At 53.3% G+C, this 13,740-nt stretch overlaps 7 protein-coding genes across 7 annotated transcripts; 2 read left to right on the forward strand and 5 right to left on the reverse strand.

Moving 5' to 3' along the window:
* Nucleotides 1-381, forward strand: An04g07450 (uncharacterized protein; the record flags this gene model as incomplete). The annotated part of the gene is made up of 2 exons (XM_059747644.1): nucleotides 1-65; nucleotides 258-381. Coding segments are annotated over 2 exons (189 nt in total), but the record flags the coding sequence as incomplete, so codon positions are not given.
* Nucleotides 382-478: 97 nt separating this feature from the next.
* An04g07460 (uncharacterized protein) lies at nucleotides 479-2,826 on the reverse strand (the record flags this gene model as incomplete). The annotated part of the gene is made up of 2 exons (XM_059747645.1): nucleotides 479-2,293; nucleotides 2,362-2,826. The coding sequence occupies 2 exons, from the start codon at nucleotides 2,824-2,826 to the stop codon at nucleotides 479-481; spliced, it is 2,280 nt and encodes a 759-aa protein (XP_059600635.1).
* Nucleotides 2,827-4,145: 1,319 nt separating this feature from the next.
* An04g07470 (uncharacterized protein) lies at nucleotides 4,146-5,287 on the reverse strand (the record flags this gene model as incomplete). The annotated part of the gene is made up of 4 exons (XM_059747646.1): nucleotides 4,146-4,201; nucleotides 4,324-4,364; nucleotides 4,513-5,078; nucleotides 5,285-5,287. 4 exons carry the CDS (start codon nucleotides 5,285-5,287, stop codon nucleotides 4,146-4,148), a joined length of 666 nt encoding a protein of 221 aa, XP_059600636.1.
* Nucleotides 5,288-7,304: 2,017 nt separating this feature from the next.
* An04g07480 (uncharacterized protein) lies at nucleotides 7,305-8,592 on the reverse strand (the record flags this gene model as incomplete). Its single annotated transcript, XM_001402073.3, has 3 exons — nucleotides 7,305-7,764; nucleotides 7,811-8,399; nucleotides 8,451-8,592. 3 exons carry the CDS (start codon nucleotides 8,590-8,592, stop codon nucleotides 7,305-7,307), a joined length of 1,191 nt encoding a protein of 396 aa, XP_001402110.3.
* A 595-nt stretch (nucleotides 8,593-9,187) lies between these two features.
* On the forward strand, nucleotides 9,188-10,378 carry An04g07490 (uncharacterized protein; the record flags this gene model as incomplete). Its single annotated transcript, XM_001402074.3, has 1 exon — nucleotides 9,188-10,378. One exon carries the CDS (start codon nucleotides 9,188-9,190, stop codon nucleotides 10,376-10,378), a length of 1,191 nt encoding a protein of 396 aa, XP_001402111.3.
* Nucleotides 10,379-10,492: 114 nt separating this feature from the next.
* Nucleotides 10,493-10,918, reverse strand: An04g07500 (uncharacterized protein; the record flags this gene model as incomplete). The annotated part of the gene is made up of 1 exon (XM_001402075.3): nucleotides 10,493-10,918. One exon carries the CDS (start codon nucleotides 10,916-10,918, stop codon nucleotides 10,493-10,495), a length of 426 nt encoding a protein of 141 aa, XP_001402112.1.
* Nucleotides 10,919-11,794: 876 nt separating this feature from the next.
* An04g07510 (uncharacterized protein) lies at nucleotides 11,795-13,352 on the reverse strand (the record flags this gene model as incomplete). The annotated part of the gene is made up of 4 exons (XM_001402076.1): nucleotides 11,795-12,224; nucleotides 12,285-12,868; nucleotides 12,932-13,038; nucleotides 13,118-13,352. The coding sequence occupies 4 exons, from the start codon at nucleotides 13,350-13,352 to the stop codon at nucleotides 11,795-11,797; spliced, it is 1,356 nt and encodes a 451-aa protein (XP_001402113.1).
* Nucleotides 13,353-13,740: the final 388 nt, after the last annotated feature.

A 13,740-nucleotide genomic window follows, 5' to 3' on the forward strand; every position in this document is an offset into this window, starting at 1 on the left:
GAGGAAGGTCGCGAAGGACCCGTTGCGGAAGGCCATGGTGAAGGGCCTACGGGGGTAGGATTCCCGTGAGTTTGGATGGAGGGGTTTGGTTGGGATTGTTTGGGTGAGGTGGGAGGAAGAGGAAGAGAGAGAGAGGATGAGAAGGTGAGATTGAAATGAGATATCGGAGGTTAGAGCGGGCTTGGCGCGACCGGGTTGGTTCCAGTTCCAGTTCCAGTTCAGCCTAACGGGACTTTCTAATCTGGTTATCTATTTAGTTACTGCTTATTTGTTATCGCTATCCCATTACCAATCCGCCATTATAATAGTACTAGAATTGTACCAATAATGCATGCAACTCTATTATGTACGCCCTCAATGCCGCAGGCTGCTCATAATTAATTCAAAAATAAAATCCAAACATTGCAACGTAGATGGTATCTCCCGGTATCCCGCAATGCAAGCAATAGAACTCACTCCCCACAAACGCCTTTTTATTTCACCGCTGATATCGCGGTAATGCCTCGTCGCCGCGCGCCGCGCCGCCCACCAGCTGATGGTCGTCCTGGTCGTCGTGGAACACCGGCGCCGTCGGCGCATCCGTTGACCTGCCAGGCGCCTCTGTGACTTCCATATCCTCGGGCGCACTCACTTCCGTCATCAACCGCTGTCGCTCAAGCTCCTGCTTATCCTCTCCTGGCGGCCCGGCCTCGTTCGCGCCCATCGCGCTGCTGCCCGGCACGACCGTCTGCACCGACTCCGCAGAGATCACCGCCCGCGGGGTCCCGTTCTCCGTCGGTGACGGCAGGTGGTGGTAGTCGTTGAGATGGTCGTCCTCCGGCAGCACTGGCGCCGTCGGAATCGCCATCTCAGATGGCCCAACCCCGGCATCGTCCGGCGGGCGACTGGGCAGTAGCATCTGCTCAGCCCGCCGTAGCCGGCTCTTTTCATCGCTCGGCTCGTCGGCCGGCGGCGTCGACACCATCTCCCCAAGCGGGTGATATGCCTGTGGCTCGCCCGTGTACTCCTGGCCTGCGTATTCAGGCCAGTGGGATGGCTCCCGCGGAAAGCCGTAGTCTTCTTGCGCCACATATTCCCCTTCGGCATTGGGAGTCGGGGATTGGTCGGTCGTCCAAGTCTCGCCGTCCGGACCAGCTGGCGGCTGGTTGGGATCCACTGGCGCGGCCGTGGAAGGCGTGCGCTCCTTAGCCTTCACGCCGCGCTGCGAGTCACGTGTCCCAATAACCACTTCGAACATCACGGCCACCACGCCCTTTTCACGTCGAATCTGATCGGTGTCCAGAATGTTGCCTGCCCAATTCGCCGTGATCACGCTGTTGTTGACATCTGCCGGGTTCAACACTTGCCCGCTGGAGGAGAAGTTGCCGCCCGAAGAGACCATGTTGAACCGAGGGAGAAACCGGTCCGGCGACGTGAGCTTGCCCCGTAAGTCGACCACCACTTCCACATAGTACCGGAAGTTGATCATGCTCCCCGGCGTGCGCGTGATGGTCGGAAACGTATCCTCGGGCACCCGGATCGAGGTCTTCACCAGCGCGGTGAGGTTCGTGGGGTCCACCACCAGCGGTGCAAACGTCTGTGCTAGATCCTTGCGGAACACCCCGGTGGTACGGCTGCTGCCAAGCGTCAGGCCACCCAAGCCGGTCCGCGAGCGCGGATAGTAGTCTTCGTAGACGGGCTTCTTGCCGTCCGTGGGTTTCCCCATTGGGATCGCAGGTTGGAGGTCAATCCGCCCTTGGCGATACAGTGTCACAATGATCCCATGCGCGCTGCGCACCTGCTTGCAGTGGTTGATGGTGACATTGATCGGCAAGGTATCCCCTGGCAACACGCCCGCGCGCAGCACTTCCGCCTTAGCCATGATTGTTCGATCCGTCGTGGAGGGGGTGATGCTCCGGGCCTCGCTGTTCCGCATCCCGTTGCTGGTTGAGGAGCTCGGGTCGCTGGGGACCTGGAAGCTCAAACTGCTATTACTCCGCCGACTCGACGAGCTGACGTTGCTGGGCGCCGGACTCAGAGGGGGGCGGTTGTCGAGACTGTTGCCGCGGTGGGCCGTCGGATCGATGGAGAGCGTATCAGGCGCGTCAGATCCGGCTGACTTGGCCTTTGCTTTCGACTTGGACCGGCGGGAGATGGGCTCGAGGGTGACGACGCGCGGCTTGGGCGGGGGGAAGGGTGCGATATCAATGTTTTCTAGGACGTTGACGCGTCTCCGGCACGTCGAGGTCGGGTTGATCGTGGTCGGTTTTGTTAGGGTGGATGTAAGCATATATGATATCGTGCCTCGTTCGAACTAGATGCGGATTGCGATCAGTATGGCCCACAATAATGTTAATACAGAGGGGAGGAATCGCCACGCACATTGATGCTACTGGGTAGCGCATACGGGGGAAAGCACATCTCAAAGCGAAACTTGTAGATCCCTTCTTTGAGCCGACCTTCCCCGCAAAGTACGACCTCGTCCTCGAAAAGTGTAGACAGGCCATTTCCCAGGTATTCGGCACCGCGACGCCCGCGCCCCGGCCCCAGAAAGCCCAAATCCGGGGCCTGTTCACCCGGGGGCACGGTATTCTTAAAGACCTTGACAAACCCATGGAGACAGACCACCAGATGTGTAATGCGAACGGGCCGTACCACCGTAAGGACCACGGTCCCACTGATCACATCCCCGGGGAAGTATGAGCGCCAAGGATCGTCCGGTTCGATGTAAAAGTCGGTGATGCTGCGATTTCGTTGACCGAGTTGGGAGCGAAATTTGGAGAGGAGGGAGCTGCGATTCCGACCGAGCGGCGAGGGGGGTTGTGAGGGGAGAGGGTTGACGGACATGACACACGACCCAATCCATGCACGAGGAGGGAGGGAACGGAGAAAGGAGGAATGGCGACCGGAAGCAAGGAAATCGGAATCAGGCGGACAACGAGCTGTTGACGGCGGAATTCAGGGGAGGGGCGGATGGAAGAAGGAGGGGGGAGGAGGACGAAGGAGGGGGAGGATGAGGCTGGTAGGACCGGGCTCAGCAGCGTCACTACGGCCAGTCAAGTGATGAGACGGCGAGGAAGAGCAGGTGGTCGAGGCGGAAGCAAGGGGGGGCGAGTCGATGAGGAGGAAGAGCACACCGTCCAGATCTCGAGAGTCAAGGGGAGACGAAAACGCGATCGAGACAGCTGGGAAATTCTCCGTCCAGACACCATCGATCAATCTACCGATAAACCGGCCCGATGTGGCCGTCGGGCGCGAAGGCAGCAGCGACAGCGACAGGAAGCAGCAGGGTCAGTCTCTCGAGAGACCGGTCCAGGACCAGTTCCAACCCCAGCCTCAGCACAGACAGCACTAGATGGTCAAGCGCGCGCGCGCGTTCCTAGTGGGATGAATGGGTCCCCTTGTTTCGCTGGTGGTTGCTGAGGATGCGGGGAGTTTGGTCGGGGAAGATCGTGTCTCAAATCTCGGAGTTTGGGGGGAGAGGAAAAGGAAGACGGAAGAGAAAAGAAAGGGAGAGACGAAGGAAAGATGACAAGTAGGGAGAGGTATCAAGAGTAATGGTGACAGGCCCGCATCATTTCTCGGCTGGAATTTCCCACGATTACGGCCAAAGGGTTGACAGATTAGCCCCTATAACCGGGATATGCTGGAGGAGGGGGTGGAAGAGAGGAGGATATGAAGGGAAGGAAAAGGAATGGATAGTCCCGGGATTTAGTGTGGAGGGAATCAGTCACGGGGGGGTGGGTGGGTGGGTAGAGGATGACAAAAGAGCAGTCGGAATGAACAGGACGCGCAGGGAGTCAAGAATAGTAAAGAAAAAAAGGAAAAAGAAAGGAATGGATCCGGTTGAAGAAAGGGGAGAAGGCAGGGTCAGCAAGCAGTAGGAGTAGAGGCAGAGGAATCGATGGAGGAGAAGAAGATGATGATGGAGGGATGGAGATAAGCAGCCGGCTTGTGGTCGAGGTCAAGCTTCTCTTGGGCCGTTCGTGGCTCGGCGGTTTCCACTCGGAGCAAATCGACTTTCCACCTAATTATATCTAAGTTGATACTGGGCTTTGGTTTCCTGCCGGGTGGAAACTATGGTTCTGGTGAGAATGATGATTAGTATTATTCTTCTCCCATTTTCCTGTCCTTGACTAGTCACATTGACCACCCCTCGTGGCTCATTAACTCGAATCAAACTGAACTAGTGAGTTAGTCCCTCTCGACTGGACCAAGTTAACTTGACGACTAGTTAGTTGGCTAACCACTAGTTAACTAGTGATGAGAAGCCGCTGACAAACTTCCCGACAGATGGATTTGATGGATTCATGACGGCCCATCTTAATAACAACAACTACTTACCACCACCACCACCACCGTAATTCATAAGCATCAACCACATCCTATTCATCCATTAGTGATCAGGACTCCGGCTCCCTCTCCATCTCTAGCTCACGCAATCCTTCCCCCTCCACGTATTCTTCCCCATAACATTCCCGTTGCACTGCCCGCAACACTTCCCGATCCCCTCCGGTCACCTTATCCACATACCCTTCCAAGATGTAGATGTTATCCGTCCACTGATGCGCCAGACGCCGATACTCTTCCGTCTCCTCTTTAATCTGCGGTAAGCTTTTCCCCTCCGAACTCGTCGCCAACGCCATCCACTCCCCCTGCAGTTGATGTGTCTCCCGCTCGAGCACTGCCTTCTGCTCCATCAATCTCCGGCGCTCCTCCTCACCACCCCCATCCCCATGCTCCCCTTCTTCTGCCTCCTCCTGCATCCTCGCCTGCATCCGCGCAGACAATCTAGCCTCCGCACCTTCCCAATTCTCTCGGACCCGATCTACCTCCCTCCGTAACCTCCGAACACGCTCCTCCCGCTCTTTCTTCTCCTCTCCCCCAAAACACCAATACCAATTTCCACTGCCGATCTTCTCAACCCGGATCCGTCCCTCATCCGTCAATTCCTGTATGTATTCCTTCACTTGCATCCCATTGATCGAGGCCACCGATGGGATCATTTTCTCGAGATCCTTCAGGGTGTGGCACGTCCCCGTGGCCCGCAGATGTGAGACGATCAGGGCTTGTTTGGCACTTTTGGAAAGTTTAGGCGGCTAGCTCGACACATAGTTATTTTTTGTTTTTTTCTCCGTGTTAAGTTCTTGTTTCGTAAAACACGACAGACACCCTTAGGCTAACGCGCCCACTAAGGCACATACTAGTGTGTGTCTGTCTGTACCCCCCTTCCTTAGTGGCCTTGATGGGGACTCCAATCACTCGCCCCATTGGTTGCGGTGAAAAGACGGAGGCGTCAACGTACCATGGTGAGGCAGGTAGCCTTTAGCTACCTCTGTGTGTCTTGGGCTTTTGCTTATGTCTGGACCCTGTGGAGAGGGGGGGGAGTGTTTCCTGTTTGAGGTTGCTGACAGGCATAAACGAGATTAGTTAGTGGGGGTTCGGGGATGCCGTGCTGTTGGTAGCATACTCACTGGCTGTAGGATGGAGTTGACTGGAGATGATGGACCGGTGGGTGAGTGAGTAACTGAGTAGTCTTCTACTTTTGGACACCCCAAACAGTACAAGCTTCCCCCGGTCATGTGGCATCACGGGCTCAACGTCAACTATAATGGCCTCGGTATTGTTTTGACGTCCCTGTAGGGCTGCTGAGTATTCATTACTACTGGCAATCACGTTCATTTCCTGCTTTTGCAGGGAAGCATCCCCTGGGATGACCAAGGACGTTCTATTCCTGTCTCTGTTAAATCTTTTGCCCTTACCGGTCAGGAACCCCGCTCTACTCATCCTTGCAAGGCACTTGTGTCGAAGTGCGACATCATCGTCGGGATTCGCTCTCTCCTCTGTCCTTGTAGGGAAGATACGTAGGTCTGCTGACACTGCCCCCGGTCCCTTGTCAAGCAATCTGAATGGCGATCTCTATCTAACGTGTTCTGCGAGACAAAATATAGATAACAGCCCGGAGCTGGATCCTTGCTACTGTCGTGTCATCAACAGAGGGCGCTCCTGTCATCCCGATTTTCTCATCATACGGGGGCGATACACCAAACAAAGCAATCCATTACCGTAAAACCAAAAGAGAGTTGGCTACATATGTCTCCCGAGCAGAAGCAAACTGCCCATCTGCATCAGTGCAACACCCCGAGACCCTTGTCTCCGTATCTAACCAGAAACCCCTCCGTTCGCCCAACCTACCTACACTACCTATCTACCTACCCCCAAACGCACAGATCGCGCAATATTCGCACTATACAACCCCCAGTCAATAGGGCGTCCATCTAGCCGATGCAGATCTTTGCAAAGCACCACGCACGGTTCAGGTAATTGCGCGTATCCCATACAAGCGTGCAGCCCACGGACATAAGCAAAAGCTTGTGTCAGCCGATGTCATCCTGCCCTTGACCACTGTTGAGTTAATTATCGACAAAAAACACATGTCAGCTGAGTGAGATTCATAAGTAACATAGCAAAGATGGCTGGGGGAAGCAAAAAGGGTCTGAGACACTCGATAAGGTTTCTTTGACGGCCACTCTATATCGCGGTGAGCTATAGCGTATGAAACACGGCTATGAGCGGCGGTCAGAGGGGCGAGAGTATTATTCCCTCCCTTTCAGCCGTGAGATGTAAGTTGGCGCTGGGATCTCGTCTAAGCCGGCTTTCTCCGGAGTCTGCTTTGGTCCTGCTGCAGGGGTCTTTGTCTGCGGTGTGCGGGTTAGGATGTACCGAGGAGAGTAATGGGCGATTAAGGTAAGACTTGTGCATAAGATTACGGGCATAAAATGCTTAGCTTGGTTACTGATGTACGGGTAGCCTGCTCCTGGGGTGCGTTGGAAGCCTAGGCAACGTTGGTTGTGCGGTGATTGAGTCAGGCGCTGCACGGCAGGACGCAGAAGGATGCGCTACCAATTGTTGGGCGATTGATCAGCATGATTACAGCCCGCTTTAGCTGGTTGTTTGATCGTCTCATCTGGTCGGACTGCAAACGGGGTGATGCATCAGTTCTAGCAGTGATGGCCTTGACCGTATACTGGTACGGGAATGGCAGCTTGTTGCGGGAAATGACATGGTGACATGTCATCTGACTGGCGGTTTGATCACGCCAGCGCTACTCTCTAATTGCAGTGTAAAACATATCCATGTTACAAGTGAACGGATTTCGTGAATGCTATCAGACTACCTCGTAGGAAAGTTTAATAGGAACAGGCTATTTGATACAACGTGCATTCCGCACAAACCTTGTTCAAACGCTCAAGGAATGCTTGGGTGAAGAAACCTGAGCAGGGCGATTGACCCTGGGGTGCATGAAGATGGACGGGCCAGTCCAATCAAGGTTCAACGGCATTCCAGCAGATGCACTGGCCAAGACCTTGGCGGCGCCGGGTCGACGATGATCGCGGGCTAAGATTTGCGATGTGCAACATGCATAGGGCGCTGGCTCGTGAGGTGGACCAGGGCTGAGCGAGGAGACTGGTCGCATAGGAAGCAAAGACACGATGCTTCTTATTGCTGCCTCGATTGGACAGTTGAAAGTAAGGACATGGCTCGAGCTTAGACAATCCTGCTTTACCCACGAGTTTAACGCATCTTAATCTTGTGGCTTGCTGAAAGACGAGATGCTTGACCCCTTGCAGTTGGGCATTCAGCCAAGCACTTTTGATATCGATCCTCGCGCATCGTATTGTCTTGAACTCGTTTCCGATGCCCCGATGATGAGCGACCAATATAGTAGCATGCGATCCATGTAGGACCAGAATGAATGATGCAACGATGATCTTGCAAGGTAAGCTATGCCACAGGCACAATAGGCGCTGAGTAGCATGTTAAGCCTCACCACCTCTCATCATCTTCTATGTCCAGCTCAGCTGCGGAGGTCATTTTACGACCCAACTTGCGCTTCTTTGGCCGCCTCTTCTTCGCCACCACGCTCTCTAGCTCATCACCCGAGCTCGCCATCGTACTACTCTGACCGGTATTTGCTCTTTTGCGGCCTATATTTCGGCCGAGCTGAGGAACCGATGGTAATTCGTCGGTCGGGATTTCCTCTCCCTCCACGAGCACCATGTCTCCGGTTTCACCCAGAGATTCCTTGGCCATCTCCTCCATCAAAATCCCCATAGCTATTAACGCCGTCTCATCCATGCTCTGGTAATCATCCCGTCCTCCATCGATCGTCGCATGGTCATAGAAGTCCGCCGAATACGCGTGAATGGCCTCAAGTAGTTCGGAGCAGGGGAGGGGGCAGCTGGGCGGGAGGGCCTCATGAGCAAAGTAGAAGTCGTTTTCTTCGTAGCGCTGCGGGGCATGTTGTCGACGAAAAAGAACTTCCTCGGGACGGACAGGACGAGTGCTGGACGATGCCGTATCGCGGTATTTGGAAGGGTAAGGGGCCGAGGGCAGGAAGCCATGATGATTCACCCGACCTGAACACAGTAAGTCTGCTGAAGTGGGAGAAGAGCCATGTGAGGACTAACCCGCAACGGCATCATAGACAGTCGCTTGTCGCTTCTGTCGCCTGGCGCCGAACTCATCTTGTTCCTGGGCTTCGACAACATCCGGAGTGGGAGGCCGGACGAAAGAATTCTGGCTCAATGCAAGGGATTTGCCGTAGGACATAGTCCCGGATTAGCTAAAGCCGCCCGTGCGGAAGCATCAGGAAGCTTGTTCTCAAGAAGAACCGGACGGCTGGATGAGACTCTGCCGGCGGGCAAGTTGATACTTCCGATTGCTTTTGCGACGCCCGGAAGTTTTTCCCTTTCGTTATTGGGCATTCCGGCACAACCTTTCTCCGACAATTACGGTCATGTGAGAGCAAGTCATTCCATCTACTGATTACAACAACATCTCTGCCTTGTCTGGTTATATCTTCACGGAGCTCGGAGAACAGCTCTGTTAGCCTAATGAATGAATGCGTATCTTCTCAATAGGGCTTTAGGGTCCATAAGTCCCTCGACCTTTCATGCCGCACAAACCACACGGCTTGTTCAACAGCTCGAGCCGGCGCCTGGCATTCGCTTCTCAGCACGTAGAGACATATTCTCAGGAGAAAGTCAGGCTGGAAATGAATATCCTCATGAGGATGCAGGATTGGTCTTTGATGATGAAGTATTCGCTCATAAGGCGGGAGTGAATGTGCTCGCCATCGATCACTATGAGGGCCGATTGTATGTTACACCCATCCTGTGCCTGGCTCCAATTAACGGTAGACAGCATGGTTTCTGGGGGTGCAGATCCTTCGATTAATCTCTGGGATCTGGAGACACGGGGCTCGGATCTGAAACATGTGCACCAGCCTGTGGCATCAGTCAACAGAGCCTCGCATGAAGATGCCCACACACGTGCCATTACCTCCGTCTCTATATACCCATTTGATCCCACCCCGTCTACTATTTTGACAACCTCGTACGATGGCACACTCAAGCTTTCGGCTTTAGGGCCGGGGGCGATCACACCTGTGCACACTTTCAACCTAGATTGCACCCCGTACACCCATTCGTTGTCGTCAAATCCAGGGTCTCCTTTACTCATTGCAGTAGGTACCTCAGAGAAGCCGGTCCGATTGCTTGACCTACGTTCAGGCTTGTCGACGCATGGTCTCCCCGGGCATGAATCTTCAGTCCTGTCCGTATCATGGGCTCCTCATCAGCCACACATATTGGCTTCTGCGTCGGCAGATAATAGAGTAATTCTCTTCGATATCCGCCGAGGAGGCCACAATTCAGCCATCGCTGCACTAGACATGGATGATGCTGTCGGACTTGTACGCCCGGGATCCATCCCAGCATCCTACCAGAGCCGCCCAGCATTCTCACCGCACGCTCGAGCCCATAATGGCGCTGTGACCGGCGTGCGGTGGACGTCCAGTGGTAGTCACCTGGTGACCGCTGGCCAGGACTCTCGGATTCGGGTCTGGGATGCCGGGACAGGTGCGAATACGCTTGTGCACTTCGGTCAGCGCGTGCGGAACAGTGTAACTTCGCACCTGGCCGAAAGGGCACCGCTAATTATACCTCGCGGAATGGTCATTCCAGGGCAAGAAACCCTTTTATGGCCGAATTTCAATGAGAGAGACGACCGCGGGGAGATCTTCATGTTTGAACTTCGAGAGGGGGCTTTTGTCAAACTCCTCCGCGTACCGGGACTTATGACCGGTCGTCAGCAGTTCCAGGGACGCTCAAGTGCCCTCAGCGCTGCGAGGATCAACGCCCTTGCTTGGCGCGGCAACGGTTCCTCAGGAGAAGGGATCGAGATGTATTCAGCCCACGGCGACGGGACCATTCGCACATGGGCCTCACGGGAACCCGAGGGTGAGCCGGATGATGAAGCCGCCGAAGCCGAACGAGCAGACCGCAAGCGCAAGCGCGACATTCTCGACGAACTCTACCGAGGATTTATAGGCTAAGCATACGATCAAGAAAATCTACGAAGGCACCAAATATAGCACAATAGTAAAAATCGTTTCATTCATCTATAATACATCATGTTCATGCTAGGCATATCCAGATATGCGTAGCGTTTACTCGTTCCTGATCTGATGCTCGCCAATAGCATCTTCATCCTCCGCGGAGAACCGCTCATAAGCACTGCGGTTCAAATTGGAATGCTTCAAGTTTCTGGACTCTCCCTTGGCACCAGGGTGGTTGGTGCCGATCAAGGTCCTCTTGGACTCGCCCTCAGCCGGGAAACTGTTACCGGTTCCGGTGATGACTTCGCCTGAGGGAGCCATGTCTCTTGTGCTGCGAGGCATGTCGGTGGAGTTGTCGGCGGCAAAAGCGGAGGTCGGGTGAGCGACACCGTAGTTATCAAACTGGGGGTCTTCGGAGCGTTGGTCGGGGCGCGGGACGGAGGGGATGGTGTTCATGATGCCTGCATCATTGGGAATGCGAGTGCCCTCGGGGGCCATGTCCTCGAGACGTCCGCCGCGGTGAGGATCAGAAGACATTTTGAGTGGTAGATGTGGTATTTGGGCTTGGTGATGTTTTCGCGTGGAATGGAGTGTTTTGGATTATTAAACAACTTTGTTCGAGTTTATTCTGGATTGGAAATAGACCGCAAGACCGGCTTGGGTTTATATAGCTGATGAGTTGGGCTGCACTGGCATCTGATGTCACCGTCCAGGCGCGGATGGAGTCTGGGCCATGATGAGGCTATGATATCAGCAGGGTCCCAGCGTGCATCTGAGCACAGGAAACCAGCAAATCGATGATGAAACATGCCAGGATCTATGGAATACTCCAACCCAAATCTAGCCGATGGTTCCATCCACCGCAGTTCTCGAAGCTGGAGACGAAGGCAAATCACGTCAGTCCCCAAGGTACCGCTATACTAAGTACCTTGACATATCATCACTGGCCCTTTCGGCACCGCCACATCATGGTCTGCAGCATGGCAGCCTTCTCTAACAGTACGCCATTCATAGTCGGTCTGTCTTCATTCCCGACTTCAGACCTGCTCTTCGAGCCTTCTTTATTCTGATTAACGTCATCGCCATGGCCATTCCTGACTCAGCATTCGGCATCCTCCCCAGCCAATCAGGAGGCATCCTCAGAAACAGTTCCTTTCTGCTTCACATCAACAACCACCATCTGTGCAATAGTACTCGATAAAGGCCTTTTCTGTGTCTTCCTCCGTGCTCGTAATATGATTGTTTAATCCGGCGATGCATAGTTTCAGCTGTATCGGTCCCAATCTACGTCAGTCAAACAACGAATGCGTCATCCACCACACGTGGCGACCGATAACACCAGACCAGATTCCCATGCAGCGACGTGAGATACCAGATACATACACAGAAGTATTGAGATGACGCTTTAGACACTCAACACTTTGCCCACAGTACCATTCCCGTCAGTCGCAGTCGCGTCCCCAGCACAACTACACTTCCCGCAAGCAGGAGAACGCCGGAGTAGACCTTCATTCCCCAGTAAGATCCGTCATCTTGGGCTAATATTGCGCCTCCAATGGGCCCTGTCACAAGTCCAGCGATTGATGCGAAAAAGAAGTTCAGTCCAGCCCAATATCCAATCTCTCGAGGCGGGGCTACGGGTGCCACCAATGCCACGAGAAGAGTGTAGTAGGCGCCCGACGTGAATCCAAACAGTACATCAAAGACGATGATGGCTGAGTTGCTGGTAGCCGGGATCCAAAGTGCCAACACCAGGATACCGGAGCAGACATTGAGAGAGATATAACTGTTGTATGTGCCGAACTTATCTGCGAACACGCCACAAAAGAAACGTCCAAAAAGACTACAGCGTACATCAATATATTGTTCCTGGTACTATTAAAGAGTGGGGGCAGAGACTCACCTTCCTGCATTCTGTATGGACACGAGGTACTGTGACAGATTGGTCTGCACTCCCACAGCCAATGACGATGTGACAATATAATTACTTGGGCACCACACCCCAAAGCTCAGCAAAATGCCGCTTACAAGAAGCAAGACCATCTTCACATCACAGAAAGGGCGCAAGAGGATCTCTCTGTTTAGCACTTCTGGACGTGGAGGCACGCGCTCCCTCACAGTGAGAGCAGCGATAATGAGAAAGAACAACATCATGAATGCGACAATTCGCATGGCCCAACCGAAGCCGACTTTGGGAATGAGTCGATTGATCATAATCGGCAATATTATACCTGCTATACCGGCGGAAGTAGAGATGATCCCGTACGCCAATCCGCACCGTTTGTTGAACCAGTTGGGCATGACACTCAAGACTGGCTGCGCTATGGCACAGAGACCTATTGGACTACAGATTCCCTGCGCGAGCAAAATCTGATAGTATTTGGTGGATATAGAAGCCATCATGACACCGAAGATATGGAAGAATGAGCCTCCGATGACGACTGCGCGCGGTCCAAAGGTATCACTCAGCCAGCCGACAATAGGGCCCTGTATAAATCTCGCACCATCAGTATGTTGAACACGAAGACCCACGAGCAAGCTATATCTTACTAAAGCAAGCATGAGAAAGACTTCGAGGGAAGAGATCCACGCGATCGTACTTGCAGAATATCCAGGAAACATGACATTCTGATAGTAGTTCTGGAACACGCCGATGCCTATTGTAAATTTTCATCTTGATTATTAGTGAACCCGAATATCCCAGCCTCCTCAACCATCGTCCATACAGCAACTTACTATGAAGCCATCCATAACTGGAAAACATCGCACACCATCCACCCACCACGATTAGCCACGCTGCTGTACCACCATCAGGGGCTGAGTCGTTTGGGTCGTCTTCTTGCGAGTCTTGAGACGTCTGTCTAGACGGTGGGGTGGCAGTCAGACACTCTTTAAACCTGCTGTTTCCAGTTTCTATGACTCGAGCATCACAAGCACCTTGGACTGGGCTCCTCACTACCGAAATGGACATTCTGAACGACCCCTCTTCGTCATAACAAGATGAGGTGTTCGATGATAATAGTTTCTCGCCACGAACAAATTACATATATCATAAGACATCACAGAGCTCTCTAGCACGCCCAGATCAGGATATTCGCTGGCATCAAGATAAGGCTAATTGGATAGAATATTCTCCGACTTGCAACATTCAGCTCACCAAGAACAAATCATTGCACCGTTGGACAGTCGAAGCTTATGCATAACGAAGTTCAATGACCCACCACAGCTGGCATGACGAGCCATGACAGACCTTTCATACGTAAGGCAGCCTATGTCAAACTTTTCAAAAACATCTGTTGCTATATATCCGTATTGACAAAGACTATCATTAATTCTCTAAGATCTGATAGATTGAACAG

The sequence above is a fragment of the Aspergillus niger genome, assembly GCF_000002855.4.
Source record: "Aspergillus niger supercontig An04".
Classification (NCBI taxonomy): Eukaryota; Fungi; Ascomycota; class Eurotiomycetes; order Eurotiales; family Aspergillaceae; genus Aspergillus; species Aspergillus niger.